Raw genomic sequence first — 19,317 nt, forward strand, 5'->3', positions numbered from 1 at the left:
CTCAATTTGGATTTAGTTCAGCAAGCGAGTAATTGGGTCAGAAGACCTTGTTCGCTGGCATAACAGTTCCGCATTGTGGGGTGGGCCCATGTCCAGGAGGGCCCCAGCACCAGCTTCTCCAACCCACCCCTTTGGACAGATATACTGCTAGGCCGGCGCCACAGGCTGTGATCCATCAGGCCCAGCATGGACACTGAGTTATATCTCAGCACTCAGAGATAGGCAGCATGTAAGGCCCTCGAGGGAGCAAAAGACCTGCCCTGACCTACCCCTTTCTGAGCCAACAGTGCGTGTGTGCAAATAAGTATGCTAGTGTGTGTAAGTTAGAATGCCAGACTGTGTAAGTATGTTATTGTATGTATGTTAGTATACATGTGTAAGTATGCTGATGTATGTGTGTTAGTATGCTAGGGTGTGTGTGTGTTACTGTATTTATTATTATTTAACAGTTTACACAGCGCTTAATACAATACATAAATTCAAGGGGTATGACAAGACGAGAATTGACAGACTAAGACAAACCGATACATATGGTGGAGAGAGCCCTGCTCGCAAGCTTATTTCTAAGTTAATGCGTTTGTGTAAGTTTGTTACTGTATGTGTAGGTATGTTTGTGTGCGTGTGTTAGTATGTATAAGTGTGAAGGAGGAGTTTAGGGGCTCCAACTGTACATCTAGCAAGGGGGGCCGTGGACTGTCCTCTGAAGACATCATAGCCCTGTATTAGAAATCAAGACCGTCTTTAACACAGAGAAAAGTGTCCATTTCATTAACATCTGATAAGTTTGTTGATATACAAGGTGAAAGCCGCTATGCGCTGTTAAAAATAAAAATATTTGTGGCACAGGAAACACTGAAATAATGAATTCTAAAAATGTTATTGTGTGATCAGCAGGAAGCTCGGGTTTTATCGTAACTGAAGCAGACACCTTTATCCTGAACCGCAGGCGACAGGATCAAGAAAGTTAGGAATTCACTCACAGACCGTATCCTGCTGAAACACGCTGGCTGGTAATTAGTAACAATTAGTGATATTACCGGTATATGAAATTAAGGAATATTTCAGATCTTATAGGCAAATGTATTACATACGTGTAGTAGGGTAAATATACCAGAAAATAAAACCCATCACGAAACCAATCTGCAGTACAATACTTTCAAATACAAATGACATTTAGTCATCAAGGACCCTTCCACATTCCCACCTCAGAGTCTGTTCGGGCCACCCCTGACCCTTTTATAGCTTCTTTCTCTCTTACCTTTCTTGTGATAGATAGATTGATTAGATAGATAGATTAGATAGAATACATTCCACTAACCAAATAGTTAAATCTGGGTTTTTGGTCTTGATAACAAATCAGCTGTTATAGTAAACAGAAAATTATGATTTTATCCATGTATGTTTGAGAAAATGTTAAAATAATTTCAAAAGAGCAAAAACACATACTAATCTTTGATGAAGTGTTATTGCTGGAATAAGTTAATACAATTTATTGGGCTTTAATGAATAAGGTTTCATGATTCTGAATCAGACCTAGTAAGCCAAAGTCACAACTGTTGATTCAAGCAGAGACATCTGACATAGTAGGTACAGTATCCACTGCCCAGTGGTAGCAGTTCAGTGTGGGAACATGTGACACCTAGTGGTAGAGTAATGTCCTAACAGAATAAAATTGAAAGCTTGCCAGTGATGTTTCCATGACAACAGCCCTCAAGTTTATGAAATGAAATGCTACATATCATGTCACTTGCAGAAAGCCTCTGGCCTTCACAGTAATTGTCATACTCGATTCAGACAATAAAAAAATATTTTGTCACACATCAGAAATTCACAAATAAAAAAAAAATAAAAAAAAAACTAAAACATAACTTACTCCCAACCACCATCCATACTGGGTGGCGCTTCACGTCTTTAGGGCACCCGGCGGCTTTTAACGCATTCTATGGTGACTCAGAATAGTCTTTATAGTGTAAATGGAGCAGATGGGGAGTTCAGAGATCTCACTTGGAACCGGCCCGTTGGACAGCAGCCACTGCTAGCGCTTTCGTTAGTGGCCCTTAATTTTCAAGGAAAAACAGCATAGGGCGCAGCTGCTCACGGCCCCTTTTGCCAGCCCTGTCCTGGCTTCCAGAGGGATGAAGAAATATCTTTCAGCCCAAACTAGCAACGAAAGTTAAGATTTACTTGCAGAATAAGCATGTTACAAAACCTAAAAATACGTCTAATGTTTATTGCATTTATTGGGGAAACATTTCGGTTTTATAAAATTCAGACATCATTTGTCAATTACATGATGTATTACACATGATGTCATTACAAATACTTTTTAAGTATTGGATTAAAAGAGGGTAGTAAAATTCTGTTAATAAGATACAACTTCCCCTGCCAAAAAAGAACAAAGAAGACAAAAGTATTTTAATTTTCTTTTATTTTTTAATCTACACACTTGGTTGAAAGCTAATTAAAAACAAGTCAGATGTGCTATCAAGCCCTTTAGAGTTAATTCAAACAAACAAAAAAAATCACTGTAAAATATGTTGAAACAAGTTTTAACAAAAAAAATATTTAAGAAATTGATCCATTGTGCCTGTTATTACATATTAGCGTGTTCGGGTGTTTCGCTCGTCCAAGTGGCCGAATGTAAGGTTATAACTCCAGCCATTGTGAATATTCACAATGTCCTCCTATTTTACAAATTTAATGATAGAAGTTCCTTTCCATGACAATGTTGCACAGTTATTTTTATACGGCTAAAAAGGTAAAAATCCAAATTTTGCCTGATGCTCCGATGCTCCACAAATGTACCTTTAAAATAGAATCTCAGACAAATAATGTTTAAAAGGTGAATGCACACAAGTCGCAGTCAGCGGATCGTAGTGCACGGCGCTCAAGATATACAACCATAGGGTTAATACGTCCACCGTTTAATAACAGCAAAACCAAAAAAGAAAACCCTGCAGTGCTATCGTTCCTGTCCCTTGAAAGTTAAGCTCATATAAAAAAAAAGGTATACAGCTAGCTATTCACAAAGACAAAATTAATTATAATAAGTGCTTTATAATCTATGGAAGAGAGAGGTGCATTTACTAAAATGTTAATCTTGCTGCATTAACTATTGCTCATGAAGGGTCAAAGTGGTCCGACTCAGCCGCTTGCATTGCCAGATGCTGTGAGATTCATTAAATGTGCGGATTTTCACCCAGGATGAGGATGTGAGGGACCCTTGAGGTGAATTGAAGGCCAGAGCTTGCCGGCCCCTTTGTTAGCCCTAGGTATACGCTCAGATACCACTTGGTGATACGCAAAGCCGTACAACATTTCAGAAGACCTACAAGGCTTAATACTGCCAACTCTGACTGTGCAGAATAAGGGGGATGCAAACATCTGTCAAGGAGAGGGTTAATGAAGCAGCAAGAACACAAATACCCTTTAGGAGTACCAAGTCAGACATATCAAACTTTACATGCGGATCTAACCTGGAAATGTTCACCCGAGCGGCGATGTACAGCACGTCCATCTTACATTCCTAATAATATTAAAGAGGCAAATGTGATGACATTAAACACGCTATTATTTGCAAATTTAAATGTTATATTGAATATTTAAATGAACCCTGCAAAAATGCTTATGGTAATTGATTGGTCTGTAACCGGTATCTGAAGGGATATGCCAAAAAAAATATTTGGATATATGATAACAGAATATAAGTTAAAATGCAAGTATCATTTATGTATGAATGAGTTAAACCCTGAGACGTCATGTTAGGCCATGAGCGGCCAACCAACAGGTAGAGAACAGTTGTATAGCGCTAAGGATCTTGTGTATTCACATTCTACTTCAACTTTGGCTATAATAATGTAAAATAATGTAAAAAAAACATCACTGCAGGTACACGAGCCACTACGCAGTGTTAGTAGTCCAGTGTGTGGGCACCTAGTGGCGGAATTGTGCAATTACATCTATTATACTAAAAATTTGAATAAAGTGCTTCGAATCACATTCATATTGTAAAGGCACAGAGTAAAACTTAAAGCAGTCCAGTGATATTTCCATGACAACAGCCCTCCAAAGTGGTTTTTACATAAGTAGGTGTTTCTGTGACTTGCAGAATCCATCAGGCCTTCACAAAATGCAGTCATTACAACGTATATCCAACAATTTACATGTAATTCATATGTAGCATTAAATTATGTTCTTGCCAACATGAAACTTGCTAGATCACAAAACAAAGCGATACAATAAATGCTACAGAAAAAGCTCACCGGGGTAATGTGGTATTGACTTCAGACTGGCATTGAGGGTCAATCAGATGCCAAATTCATTTTTTGTATTTTCACAATTAAAAGAAACAAAACAAAAAAAAACCAAAAGCATTGCCATGGAGCCGATTTCTCTCCGGATCACTCGTGGTTTAAACATGGTCTACATGGACAATTCCTCGAAATTTCTTCTAAAGAATTGCATGCCTTTGAGGACCTTTCCTCTAATTTCCAACATTGCAATATCAAGTTACAATTCCCATAAAACACACATTTATCTCTACACTAATAAAACGTACAGGCTTACAGGACACAGAGCGCGGACCGGTGAGAGTTTGCATTGATTTTGCGTATACTGCATGGAGAGCGGTATTTTGGTTTGCATTGCCGCGGCGTGATAAAGCTCTACTGCATAGAGAACAGCGAACGTCTGCAGTAACATACAGAGGGTAGTAGAAGTATTATTAAACACAGACACCAGACAAGCCAGAAGGATTGTTTTTCCCTCAGAAATCTCTTGGTGCTGCCACAACCACAAGGGATTCTGGGTAGGCGCATGCAAATAAGGTCAACAATAATCACCCTTTGTCTCTATATCCACTTTATACATGGATCCCTTGAAAGTAATCGGCTGCTGAGACAAAACTCAGGAAGAGGTGCAATAGTCAGATCACCACTCATGGACAGCTGTTTTGTCCTTAATGGTACTCGTCAGCATGAGGTTGTGATACTGGCTTAATACTTGAAGCTTGGGGTAGCCTGAGAAATACCATTACATAAGTTATGGTGGGAAAGGTGATGGAAAACCCTTCTACCTAAAAGGGTTTTCCATCACCTTTACCCACCATAACTTTTGTGATTGGTATTTCTCGTGCTTCCCCAAGCCTCAAGTATTGAGCACCATGAGATTTCTGAGGGAAAAATAAGCCTTCTGGCTTGTCTGGTGTCTGTAGATGAGTGTTTAATAATGCTTCTACTACCCCCTTAATTTTAAGTCGAAGGGTTGTCCATCACCTTTACCCACCATAACTTTTGTTGTTGGTAACATACAGAAACAGCAATACGAACACTGCACCTTTAACCTGCTGCATCATAGATTATATAAAGGTATAAATATAATGATTATTATTCATCAAATAGAAGCAATAAAGCTGCCAATGTTACTCATTAGCTTAAGATGCTAAATATGTCACATCATGTCGCTGATGGTGCTACTTTTGTGCAGGGCCGCCGCTTCCTAGGATGAGAGGCATTTCTAAAATATTAGTTTAAGATTTTAATGGTAAAAATGTGGCCATTCATATGTCACTAGTAATGTATTGCAGTGACTGTCAAAAAGTATGTATGTTTTTATAATATATAATTTATCTTAATGGTTTTCTAACAGAACGGGAGGGATACGTTTCAGCAAGCTGGGGGGCAGAAGATTTAAGAGTCCTTATTTCAGAGTAAAATAAAATGCTTTGGTGACTTTCCAGACTAATGAAAAATAACCCCTATATAAAATGTATGGAAACAGGCTGCTTGGTCCTTATAGGGATACAGAATTTGATTTGCCCGCGTGTTAGAACGGGGCATGATGCAGAACAGCAGGCTTATTACATATACGGGGTGTATGTACCGGTACTTTGATGAGCGGGCAGCAGTTGGGACGTATCCTGGTCATGATTTAAAACGTGTACATCGCTATGTTATTTGCAGTAAAAGAAAGCAACGTAACGAGTGCGGCCATCTAAAGCTGAGCACTGACAGTCAGCTGTATCATCTCGTGGAAGTTCTGGAACACCGTCCGGCACAGCTTCTCAGCATCCGTCTCCAGGCTGGACTTCCAGGCAGTACACGCCACCACAAACCTACAGACACGGAGGAACAGGTATATTCCGTGAACTATTTACAAAACAAATGCTCACGGTATCCTGGAATTAAAAACACCTAAATATTCCTATATTCCTATTCACCCTCAGCTATAAAACAGAACATGGATGATATAAACAATTTAAAAGTGGCATAAAGTGTTCGTATTATAGAATAAAAGAACCAGAGGAAAAATTAAACAAGTAACAGAACTTCACGTACCGGTCATCACGGATTCTATAGAAAAAGCCATAGCCATCGTGTATCATAGGAACCACAGCCCCGTGGATACTCGTATAACCTACAAGACTGGTTGATAGGGCAAAATTTCCACCCCCTCCGCTAAAATAAAGAAAAGGAATTCAATATAAAGATCCTTAAAGAGACTCTAGTTTCTGCAAATCCAGCCTCTGAACATGGCAAGGTGTATACTGAATACTTTCTCACAGCCGAGTCGATGTAAAATATATATTTTTCCAGTGCAGTGTAATGATACCGACATATTTAATGCCCTTTCTGAGCTGAGACAACAGGGCAACTGCGAACAGCTATTGCAAATACATTGTCCAGTTACATCTCCCCATGGTACAGAAGGCGCATATATCTGCAGACCTACAGCGTGGTGCTAAGCATTAGTCAGATAGATATAAAACGACTACATGTTCTGTTATCCAAATCTAAAAGGACAGGCACCTCTTTGTGAAGGCAGGGTCGGTATACAGTTCTGGAAGCGGAAGATCTTGCTCTTTTGCTATAAGCATGAGACCCAACAAGTGGCGGTCAAATCCTGCAAGACAAATACATGATGACACAGAATTCTAGCTACGGCATCAGAGAACAGCGAAGCTTCCATCAAAGGGACTCGATACTTTTTTTTTTAATATAGGTAATACTTTAACATGTTTTTCTTTCCTTAAAAGCATTGAAAGGTCTAAATGACAGCGTGTACTATAATGTTGGCATCAGGCATGATGAACAGGTATACTGAATGAAACAGGTAGAAGGTGAATGTCTAAATACTCATTCAGAATCACAGTGAATGGAACAGCAAAATACTTATTGACACAGATACTAAAATGTGAAGAATTAAGATGATGCTGGAGAAATATACTTAGAAACAACTCATAGTTGTATTTTATTTGGAAAAGTTGCATTAAGCTAAAAAATCTTTAAATGGCCAGCTATCAGTTAAAATACTGTCAAAATACAATGTCAAAAAGAATTGTCCATGACATAGCCAATATACCCAGACATTTCACACAATGCTCTGCCTCCTTCGTGTCGGTCATCAGGACTGCTGAAAGGTCACTAATAACAGCTAGTTTTATGGTGCTTGATTGTAAAGTTTGATCAACAGAGTTATATGTCCTCTGGAGGCCATGAAGCAGACCACGGAAAGGAACATTTCTCCATTCTTTACACCCTCAAATGATTTGGCTACATACCTCTCCCAAGCTGACATTCCTTCATCATTTTATTATGTTTTGCGAATGCTTTTAGCATTAGTTCATGGCGCAGAGCATGCTGTAAGACACAAGCGTTTCATATAACTTGTAGGGCTGCAACTAACGATTATTTTCATAATCGATTAGTTGGCCGATTATTTTTTCGATTAATCGGATAAAAAATGTAAATTTTTAAATTTATTTAAAATAATTTAATAAAGTAACGTAGAATGTAAAAAACAAACCGCAGAATAAAAAAAACTGATAAAAATGCATTTCTTGTTTTTATTTCCAACCCCCCAGTTATGCACATTTGAGCCCAGGCTTGCCACACTGCCTCCCACATATGCCACATACCCCCAGACATGCCACACTGCCCTCCCCACATATGCCTTAAATACCCTATATGCCATATATACCCTATATGCCATATATATACCCCCTGATATGTCACTCCGTCCTCCCAAGGTATGCCGTATACCCCCCCGATATGCCATAGTGCACTCATAGGTTTGCAGACTCGTTCACAATACTTTTATAAATAAATACAGGGTTAATCTTCACTGCCCCAGGATTTAGATTCCCCTCAGTTTGCCCCACTTTACCTCAAACTGCACCTTAAGTTAACTTTATTAAATTAATTAAATTAACCCTCAGTCCTCATCATTAAATTAACCCTGAAGAGAAGACCCCATTAACCATAACTGCCCCTAAATTAACCCTAAACACCCCATCAACCACAACTGCCCCTAAATTAACCCTAAACACCCCATTAACTATAACCGTCCCTAAATTAACCCTAAACACCCCATCAACCACAACTGCCCCTAAGTTAACCCTGAAGACTCCATCAACCACAACTGCCCCTAAATTAACCCTGTAGACCCCATCAACCACAATTAACCCTAAACACCCCACTAACTATAACTGCCCCTAAATTAATCCTAAACACCCCACTAGCTATAACTGCCCCTAAATTAACCCTAAACACCCCACTAACTATAACTGCCCCTAGCTTTCAGCAGCCCAAATATACATTTTATACTCACCAGTTAGATGAGTTCTTGAGCCATGTAGACAGTATAAGAAAAGGGGCGGGGCCAATCGGCACTTTGACCCGCCCCTTTCTTTCTCCCGGTCCCTCCCAGCAGTCACTGCCGATTGGCCCCGCCCCCTTCTCACTGTCCCTCCTTGCAGCCAATCGGCAGTGACTGCAGGGAGGAACTGGAAGCAGGAGCTGCAGCTGTGAGTCAGACACTAAACGGATTATAAAACGAGGGGTATTTTTCAGAGCATTTGCTCTGAAAAAACCCTCATTTTATAATTGATAAAAATCGATTCAACTAATCGATAATGAAATTCGTTGGCAACGATTTTCATTATCGATTATATCGATTAGTTGTTGCAGCCCTAATTACTTGCCTTTAATGCTTCCTTTTAGGAGCTCTATTCCAAATAATAGCTTGTCTAATATGTCTAATAACTGAAAAAATTGAGAGAGTGTGAATAAGAGTGATCTGAATAAAGAACAACTTTGATTATCAGACAAGGTTTTTTTTTCAGATTTTTTTTTTCTGAAAAAGCGTTGTTTTATAGTTGTTTTCCCAGACCGTCACAAGGCGACTGACAGACATTGTAGTAATGGTGTGTTTAGCTGTACCTACCGTGGCATTTGGATCCAGCATGGATTGACACCAGTTCACAGCTTCTACTGTGCACGGCCTCATGGTCTCTGTGCGCCCATGATAGAACACGCGGGTAGTTGCAGTTTCATAGCAGCATCCAGGGCTACAATACATATAGTTGCAGACAGAAATCATACAATAAAAACAATTTTGTAAATGGAAAAAACAATGGTGTGGATCACAATGGTGTATTTGGATGTCCACCTTTCCATTTTTCCTTCCAAGTGTGTGAACCCTGAGCATACAGAAAGCTGGCAGCCACGCAAACAAACAGAAAGTAACAAGTCTTACCGGCCATGGACCTTATAGAAAGCTAGTTGAAGAGCCAGCTGGATGAAGGTATCTGGATGAAGCTTTTTCTTCTTGACCAGTGTCTTCCCGAAGGATGTAAATGCGAGATTAGCTACCTGCAGATCAGCGCCCTAAAGAAATATATTCAACACTGTTAGGATCAATAATTATTGTATTATGCTTTATAACAGACACATAAAATGTAGCTGAGCTTTCCTCCCATAGCAGATGTAGGGCGACACATAGCACAACCGGGCATTCAGCTGTATAGCTAGGATTTATACACCAAAGCAGAAAATTAAGAAAAATTAACTATTAATATATAAAGATTTGCTCTACCGCAGATATTATGTGGGTAGTTTACATTTCAAAAGGCATTACATTCATCTGGAAATCCTGATTTGCTGGCAGGGGTCTATTCATCTCCCATGACCGTTACTTGAGGGATGATAAAATAAACCCTTAGTGTAATAAATCTGATCAGCTGCCATCCTGAAGACCAACTGCTACGGGAGATGGTAAATACTGATTTCAAAAGGAAAGCAACAAGTATTTCATAAGAGGAGAGTGGATCTAAAAAGCCGTGATGATAAAAGTAGGATAACAAGCGCGTACCTGTTTCTGATACTGAGCTTTCGCCAGAGCAATGTCACTTGTGACTTTTTCATCTACGGTGAAGACAAGCTCTTCAGGATGGGGAAGGTCTCTAACGGCAAGTGAACCCTATGAAACAAAATCACATTAACATTACATTCCAAAAGGAAAAACACGCGCACACAGTGATTAAATGGGGACTCACCTTCCAGCGACCTTCACACGCCTTGATGTTTTGATCAATGTAATCACACATAGCTACCAACACCATGGCATCATACGGCGCATGCTGTAAAACACGTAAACCGGAGTTTAGAGGGCTGCACACAAACACGGACATTTGCTTGTAAACAGGAAAAAAAGTTGTGAAAAAATATATATGAAATTCTTTGGCGCAAAGTGATCATGTGAGCATTTACTGGCCTGCATTTCTGATGTGGGACATGGCAAAAGTAACCATTAATTCTCGCTTTGGAGATGATGTCTCAGTATGATTTCATGAGCTCTTTGTCTTGCATCATCTTGGGGTAAATACCCAGTTTGGGGCGCCATAATGATACCGAAACAGAGTGCCATCATATTATTGCCGATTATCAGGGCCGATCCCACAACACGGCCTAAACAAGGTGGCTGCCTATGGCACAGAGCTTGTAGGGAGCGGCCATGAGGTTCTCCCCTGGGCTAGAAAGCGCATAGAGTAGGAGGCTTAAGACGTTGCTTATCTACGGTACTAGAAACCCTATGGCCAACCCAAGAACCATTATGCTTTAGTGTGCGCACACCTTAATGCAGCACTAAGTTCTGTGATATCTCCTTTAGATTTTCTTTTCAGTTGAAAATGATAAAATAAAGTGTGAAGGGACAAGTTTATTTTCAAGCCGCTTGAGAAGAAGAAACAGAAGCCGGCAGTGTTCACCAATAAATAAAAATGGGAACGTAATAACTAGAGTAAGATTAACGCGTGCTGCGATAACATTTGCACTGCTCGGCAAAATACACGGGAACGTTTCCAGTTAAACAGCTTACTAACTAAGCAACGCCAATCCATTTAGGTGAAAGGTTACTCCACAACCCCAGCGCGTTTTCTTCTTAGCAAAACCAAACATTCCAAATGCGATTCTATAGTGCATTATATTAACACCTTTACCTTTCTCGAATGACTGTATATCCATTCTCCCAACAATAATACCAGATCAAAAGTGAAAAGCAAGACAGCGTATTATTTTCCAAGGTACACAGTACCGGATATTGTTGTTTCTTAACGAAAATCCACAAAAAAAAGCAAAAAGGGACGGTATAAAGTCCTATAAAGCCCCAGCAAGCAGCATGCGTCTCTAACAATGTCGAATCCCAATATGAACAGGCATGCAAAGTTAATTTAAAGGGGGCCACTGTCATCATATTATAGTGCGTACGACAGCCAGAGTGTCCCTTTAAACCCGATTATCTGAATATCATTCTTTTTGAATTCTAGTATTTACAATTCTTATCTTTCAGTGTCGATCATAGGTTGGAGTCTAATCAGAAACTCTCTGCTTAACAGAGCCAATTTATAGAACAATCCAGCTTTAGAGATTACGTTCCGTACGGACAGACATTAGAACGTGTGCTCCCTCATGAAGTTTGTCAAATTCATCCTGGAGGGCCGAACCCAGTGAGCTTCACCTGTAAGAAGTGCTAAGCTGGGCCCTGACTAATGAATAATTAACATGGGGACAGTGCCCTGCTTTTAGTACATGAACTTTGCATTATGCATTACCGGCTCAGCTCTGTAAACTAGGTTTTAGTTTAAACTGACTCGCAATGCAGAATTAAAAAGCTCAATTATCCTGCATACAGAAGGTTAGTTAAACAAAGCCCAAGAATTCATACTATGAATTTACTTGAAAATACGCCATAATTGGGCAAAATGGACTGTGGGCACCCAAAGAGCACATACGTCTGAACAATTCACTAAAATGCAGAGTACGGCATTGTTTCATTATAGCATCTTTCCAAACTTAATGTAAAGAAAAAATAAAAATCAACAAGTAATCGCATGACAAAGCGTAGACAGACAAAGATCAGATCTGTATCTACTTACATCGCAGTTGGAGGCGAAAACTCCGTTTTGCCATAAGATGAAGTCATAAGACTTGTCTCCCCAACGGATCGTTGGATCCCCAGCAAGGGCCAGCAACGCCATCTACAACAAGAGAAGAGACGCAATTCCAAACGCTTTATTCCAGGCTTTATTTACCCTTCAAACCTTTTAGTTTGTCTGCTACATGCTAGATACAGACAGCTCAACACAACATTGAAATGACATGGCGGCCTCTTTCGACCAGGTTTTAATTCATTCTGGAGTTCAAGCTCTTCATGCAGCAATAAAACCAGTCGGCACGCAGCTTGCACCCAAAATCTGTGATGGTATTACCGTAATGATGCTCAAATATCTTTTTTAAATATCTTTTTTTTTTTTGTAGGAAAAGGTCATCGTGGTAAGATAAACAAATAATTAAATGTGGAAGTCCCAGCAGTCCAGCCAAAGTTTATTAAAGTGATCATGCTGCACTCCCTTCAATGGAAACTTTATATGATTATACACCAACCTCATGTTTATAGGGTTTGTGTAGCCTGAAACAGCTACTTTCAAAGAATTCATGTTTTTGCCCGTTAAACTCCATGTGTAATTGTTCCCAACAAAATTTACAAACAAGAAAACGTTACATGACTTAAGGATTATTTCTATGATGAGTTTGGCGGTACTAAGAGTGATGATTCAGATACATGTATGTGGAAAAGCACCTTTCAATTTACCATTTAGTGTCCCAAAAATATAATTTATGTTTTTCTATCTTAAAGATAAGAGTCCATCTGGTGGATCATAATATCCTGAAGAAAAAGTAAATAGGGACAGAGTAAGAAACCGTGTTTCTCGATGAAGACAAAGTCCGCGCAGTTTATACAGAACGTACCGAACGATCTTAGTGCACACTAGTTAATGTACAATAAATGCTACTTAAGGACAAGAGATCAAACTACAGTACAGCAGAAGGGGAGCCAATTAGTAGAGGGCTGCCAAGGGGTGCCTGGCCTGGTGGGCATGCGTGGGGGCGCTACTTGCCCTTTCATTTAAAGGTATTTCAATTAAAGTTAAGGCGGCATTTACAATTTCTGTGCTCTTTCTATGGGCTTTTAATGGTGTTTGATGCATGCTAAAGGTATGTTTTGGATTTAAATTGCTGGACCTGCCTTCAATGGGTACAATGTAATAAAATATTAAAGGTAGATTCAATAGACAAGGGACTTGCATATACACTACATATACTGTACTGGTATTATTAAGCTTCAACATTCAAAAATGCGTCAAGACAGTTTTGCCATACTGATGCCGCTCTTTTGCAGAGGCAAATTCTAGCAAGCGCCAACAGGTCTGTGGGAGAGGTAGTTACCAGGAGACGACTGCCCTATTTTTTTTCTCTCCAGTGTGCCATTGTGGGAGACCACCATTCCCCCCCAAGTCCATTTACAATTCAGCCGGCAGTCTCCGTAGTATTCTTTCCCTAACTCTAGTGCCAAAACACGTTATCCACACAACCTGGGTTTATAACAAAGACTAAAAAGCCAACACTGCTGCCAACCGGGACACAGTTGAGTTGCAGGTTACCTGGCTGTAGTCTTCGGGTGTTCCATGCGGGCTTGCATCATCAATAGACACAACAAACAGACTGCTTTGGATCTTTTCCAAATTGGATAAATTCTTTGGATCAAGGTTTACCAGATGCTGACGGGTCTGAAAGAGGATAATAACGGTAAGATGGCAAACTACGTTTAAGTGGATCATAGCATAAGAGAAACATTCACTGACCAAAGCCCATTGAGTCCTCTGCTCTGTGGTTAAAGCCGCTAATCCTATTCCATTTGGTTCAGTTTGACAAATATTCTGAATATATGTTAGTTGCCTAGAAAAAAAATAAAAGGCCAGAATAAATTTCGATTAACCTGTTAATGATGGAGAGTGCCCTGTGTCTGGTCAAGGTAATTAAGAATAAGGGAGAATAATAAACACAACCATCTCTGATATATATACTGAATATGCCTAACCAATGGACTACTAAGTTAATCACTAGTATCACATTTAAAACAAGGATTTGAAAATTATTATAATGCTTTCCATGTTAAAACTAAAAAGGAAGGTTTTCAGGAGTGTTGAAAATGTCAACTCCCTGATATCACGTTACATTATAACGTGCCAAGACACTAAACTTCTACTACAATATAATGTATAGTTAAATCAGTGAAGAGAGTATTAAGAAATCTCCCACGTTACCTATGCATTATGCAGGGCCGACTGACTGCAGGAGAATTTGATTGGGGTTTGTCCCTCGTAATAAATAACGACATCGGAGAGTTGACCTCTTTATTGAATAGATCCAAATTACGCGGGTGTGAGGGGGTAAGGGCATCATTAGGCCTATAGGACACCTGACTGCAACCATGCATTTGTATTAGACTGTAACATGTTCTAGATGTATTGCCTGGTAGTTAGAACTAGTGTTTCATACAGAGACCTTAATATTTCAGGTGGAGTTAGGATCTGATCTTCATGCACTGCCTCGAAGGTGAAAATCCTTCCTCTACTCATTACAGTGACATGAGTTGGGCAGATGCCTTCACTCTCTGAAATAAAAGTACATGCCTTTTAATTGAAGACAACGCTAACAAAACAGACACCGCAGTGAAGCAGGTCGAACAAGCATGCATCAAGAGGATTCCCAAAGAAACCCGAAGCCAAGGTCTCCTTCTTTAGTTGGTACAGCTGGTGCACTAGTTTTGTTGTTAACCCTTGTTAAGCAGGAGGCTTGGATCATGGCTCACAGATAACTGGAAATCCAGGGAGATTGTCTGTAATCCTCTGGAGATCACAAGACATCATGTGAATGAGTCAGGTTTTTCCTTCCAGGAAAGGGATAATTTGATGACTTGCTTGTTACTAGATACCACTGCCGCTCTCTAATAAGTTGGACACAATAGTGCCCTAAAAGATGCATTGAAAAAGACTGAACATAATGGATTTATATATGGACCGATAGTGTTTCAGAAAAACTACATAATCAGCGGTGATCACAGACAACGAACAAGCCAGATCAGCCATGGATGAAGTGACAGAAGATGTCAGGTTATAGAAGCAGAGTCCCTCCATCAATTATCAGCACCCAACAAATACAGGGCGATGCAGTGATTTTTTAATTGCGTTTTATATCAAGTCAGCAACACCCTCCAGCGAAGGGTGTTTTCTTACCTGTCTTGAAATAGTTAGCAATTGCATCTCTGGTGACTCCAGGAACCTTGCAGGTGTTAAACAGGTTCCGGAACTGGTGCATATCCAGGGGGCCACTCCTGGACTTGTGTACACCAAGTTTTTCCCTGTAAGGAAACAAGTACTTTTAAAGCCTGACAAAGACTTTAAATTCACTTATGTGTGCTATATCCTAAAACACCTGTTTTGTATATGTATGTATGTATGTATGTATGTATGTATGTATGTGTATGTATGATGTCTCACCTCCTCAACAGATTCCAGAACTGCAGTGTGTACCATGTAGCTATGCTCCCCCGCTCCAGCTGTGTCCCATCCTTGGGTGGCCAGTAATGCTCCAGATAAGGAGCGGGACCACCAAAATTTACATTGAGCTGAGATGGCATCCGCACATCAAGGTATGCAGCATTCAACCACCACTCTTCCAGCTGAAATACACCAGGAACCAGAGCATCGGATTAGAAGACTATGTGTCGGGGACCAAGACCCAGAGCATTGGGTAGACACACAAATGACTGCATAACCCTCTGGCACAAAGATGGTTAACAACTCCCTACATGTAGATGGGCACAATATAGCTCGTGCCCCTCTTTCAAAAAGAAAGCCGTTACATCTGTTAGTCTGACAGACTGATGGTTGTTCTCCATTGCATAAACTACTTTACATAAAGTATTTTAATGTGCAGAAATAGGGTCCATATCTACCCCGTTAATTTTAAGTGGAAGGGTTTTCCATCACCTTTACCACCATAACTTTTGTTATTGATATTTCTAGATAAAAACTACCAAAGCGTCTTACCAGCTCCTGGTGGGGCACAGATGGCGGATGGAATCACTTACCCAATTCTTTCTCACTTTTGCCCTTTCCAGCAGTTTTTCATGCAATTCTCTGCCGATTCCATTTTCAAATCTTTTCACAATTTTGTAAGTGCGTTCATATTCCTCCTGGCTTAAAAATGGTTTTACTGCGAAAAAGAAAAAAAAATCAGTCGGATGATCTATTTGTTAAATCAATTACTTGTTTTAGAAATAAACCTACGTTTTTTCCCTATGGCCCCTAAAACCAGTTCCGGTCATGATTGCCAGACTGCTAGGACAGTACAGTTTGCGTGTTTAATGTAATATTATATTTCCGCTAATCCAACGCCAGCTTTAAGTACCTGCGTCACAGTATTTAGACAACGACTCTTCGAGAGAAGGCACTGGAAGCGGAGGGAGCGAATCCTGATACTGAAATGTTTTTTCTTCTAACGACTCAAACACGTGATTTTCCATTATGATTCGGATGTAAGCTTCTGAAAAGCAAATAAAAAATTAAAAAAGAAAAAAAATTAATAAGCTTGAGACCATATTCATTCTACAAACATTCTAATAAACGTATAGCTTAATCATTTAATCTATTAAGCAGAAACGTGCTTATTCACGTAAAAGTCATCATTTTACGTTACGATGATGTAATCTTATCCGGTGCATCCTTGCATTCATTTTACTGGTTCACCTGAATTCTTTACCAAGTTACCAAGCATGTGTAAAAGATTTAAGAACATACCCCACAAAGGGTGCTTGCCGGGGGAAGTTACTCACTGTAGAGACTCAGGGTAAGTATTGATCTAGAACTAATTAGCAGTATGAAAAAGGAGAATACACACAGAGGTTTATGATCTATTAGTGGAATACTGTTGGCTTGGGGATAAAGTTCAACTGATAAAAAGCTAGAAAGATAGAAGATAGAAAGCAGCTTCATTAAACATACAAACAGTATAGCCCAGGGGTGCAACTAGAAACTACGGGCCCTGGTGTGAAAAATTGCCCCGGGCTCCCCAACTTAAACAGCTAGTCTGTGTCATCATTGTCCCCCCTTTTTACGGTGTTGCCAATTCCTCCATGTCAAGGCATTGCAGCTACACCAGCTGAATGAACAAAGCGATCAATGATCGCTTTCTGAGCTCAGTGAACCCCATGATGTGCCAAGCATGTCAGTTGTCACAAACTGCATGATTTTCGTTGACATGACTGGCATGTCAATTGTCCTCAAGGGGTTAATATATGATATTTGGCTGGTTTGGTAAAAGGCACATTAATAAGCCAGGGTTGGTTGCATCCCCCATATTATTACAAATGTGCAGGTACCAAGCATCCTATGCCTACCTGTTAGCCCCACTGATTTTATGATGGGGTCTCGCCAGGTTTCCACATAACATTTATGGTTTCCAGATAACATTTTCTGGTATTCAAGCAAGATGCCTTTTTTAACCCTTACTGTCCCTTATTGAACATAGGCATTCTGCATGACAATAGTAACGCTAAAAAATAAGGCAGTCAATTATTTCTTGAATTAAACAATCGCTTATAATACCGCAATTACAAAGTAAGATGGTGCGCGACACTCATCACAGCTCAGGCCAAGCCATTATGTATATTATATATTGGGTTTTTTTATCATCAAAATCTCTCTTTGCATTTAGTATTTGAGAAAATAATTTGGACTACTAATGTAAATTGTAAGAGACCGCCTAATATTCCAAGCAGTCTCTTCAACAAAGAATGCATATTAACGCATTAAGTACATTTTAATATAATGTCTTCAACTGCAGGGAACCCCCCCACACTTGATTTGCCCCACTTATCACACATTATTGTGTATTAAAGCAGTGAGTGCGTTCTTCCAAAGATCTCCATGGTCTGGCTATTCTTGTCACTGATTGACCGCTTCAAGGAGCCAATCAGTGGCAGAAAAGTGTTCAGACTAAAAATCAATGGGAGCTCTTTCCACGCATGTGCATTCGGATCTGAACCGCTCTCCACCCGCAGCATTTCCAGAACCAGCGCTGCCAGGAGGCAAGTACCTCGGGTGCACGGAGGTGTGCTCAGATGAACATATTTTCTGCAGGGCTTTTATGCAAATACATATCAGGTACACTACAGAACCCTCTCCCAACGCATTTACAAAACTAACATGAACGTTTAAAGGGACCGCACAGCTAGCGTATCAATTAAAGTGCATTTGATGGCTGGACTGTCCCTTTAACTTTCATTAAGTGTAAATGTATACATTAAGAACACGACACGGAGCAGGTGGCAGTTAATGCCAAACAGAGCAGACAAAAGTCGTTTAATATTCGAATCCTGAAATTACTGATCACATGATCGCTGGCATGAGGATGTTGCTGTGTTTGCCTGGGGGCTTTCTGAATTAGATCACAATAATAATGGAGCTGCACCCACAAGCCAAATGGAGCAAAGCCAGGGATGCACACCCAGAATGGAGATTAAAGCATTCATGGGACCGGGTTATGGCTCCTGACCAGCGATCCCTTAACATTAGGAATAATGAGGGGACTAGATGGACCCGCTTACAAAAAGAGGCAACTTTACTACACACAGGAGTGCTTTCCCCGTTACTAGGTACACGGATAGGGTATCGGTGGGATTTGTACAGTGTAAGAAGCGAGTTCTCGTGCGTTTATTGGATAATGAACCAGGGATTACGCTGGGGCTGATCATTACAAATATATATATATATATATATATATAGAAATACGAGGAGTTATACGAACCAAGCAGAGCGAAATTCCCCTTACTGCCCAGCTGCCCCGCCGGTGATCTGCCCACTAGATCGGCTTGAAGAATGCGGATTCTTTGCAGCTCAGGGCAAAGGATGCCGGTTATCTGTCTCTGTCACATTATACCGCCGTCACTCCACCTGCAGCGCAAACGGCACCAGAAAACACCACCTCTGCCCTAGATACGCTGCCGCCTGCTGATACCCAACACTACGGGGTGGCACGAGGGACAATCTTTTCGACAGAGCGAAGGGCTGGAACCTGTCACACATTCCCTGCCCACTGGAGTGTTAACGATATGACAGCACAACAGGGATTGGTTACA

At 40.2% G+C, this 19,317-nt stretch overlaps 1 protein-coding gene across 1 annotated transcript; it reads right to left on the reverse strand.

Moving 5' to 3' along the window:
* Nucleotides 1-5,725: 5,725 nt before the first annotated feature.
* On the reverse strand, nt 5,726-19,278 carry CROT (carnitine O-octanoyltransferase). The gene is made up of 17 exons (XM_053466504.1): nt 18,987-19,278; nt 16,590-16,724; nt 16,270-16,394; nt 15,677-15,858; nt 15,413-15,537; nt 14,682-14,790; nt 13,979-14,072; nt 13,778-13,903; nt 12,212-12,313; nt 10,334-10,417; nt 10,150-10,257; nt 9,535-9,665; nt 9,223-9,346; nt 7,559-7,637; nt 6,807-6,900; nt 6,336-6,455; nt 5,726-6,112 (listed from the first exon to the last, which is right to left on the reverse strand). The coding sequence occupies exons 2-17, from the start codon at nt 16,702-16,704 to the stop codon at nt 5,992-5,994; spliced, it is 1,839 nt and encodes a 612-aa protein (XP_053322479.1). The 5' UTR covers nt 16,705-16,724; nt 18,987-19,278; the 3' UTR covers nt 5,726-5,991.
* Between the last annotated feature and the right edge of the window lie 39 nt (nt 19,279-19,317).

The sequence above is a fragment of the Spea bombifrons genome, chromosome 5 (assembly GCF_027358695.1).
Source record: "Spea bombifrons isolate aSpeBom1 chromosome 5, aSpeBom1.2.pri, whole genome shotgun sequence".
In the NCBI taxonomy this organism is placed as follows: Eukaryota; Metazoa; Chordata; class Amphibia; order Anura; family Pelobatidae; genus Spea; species Spea bombifrons.

Coding starts and splice junctions, on each gene's coding strand:
- CROT (XM_053466504.1), bottom strand. CDS start 16,704: ATGGAAAATCACGTGTTTGAGTCGTTAGAAGAAAAAACATTTCAGTAT. Junction 15,859..16,269: donor CAAAAGTGAGAAAGAATTGG/GTAAGTGATTCC, acceptor GGTGTATTTCAG/CTGGAAGAGTGGTGGTTGAA. Junction 14,791..15,412: donor TGCTAACTATTTCAAGACAG/GTAAGAAAACAC, acceptor CTTTTATTTCAG/AGAGTGAAGGCATCTGCCCA.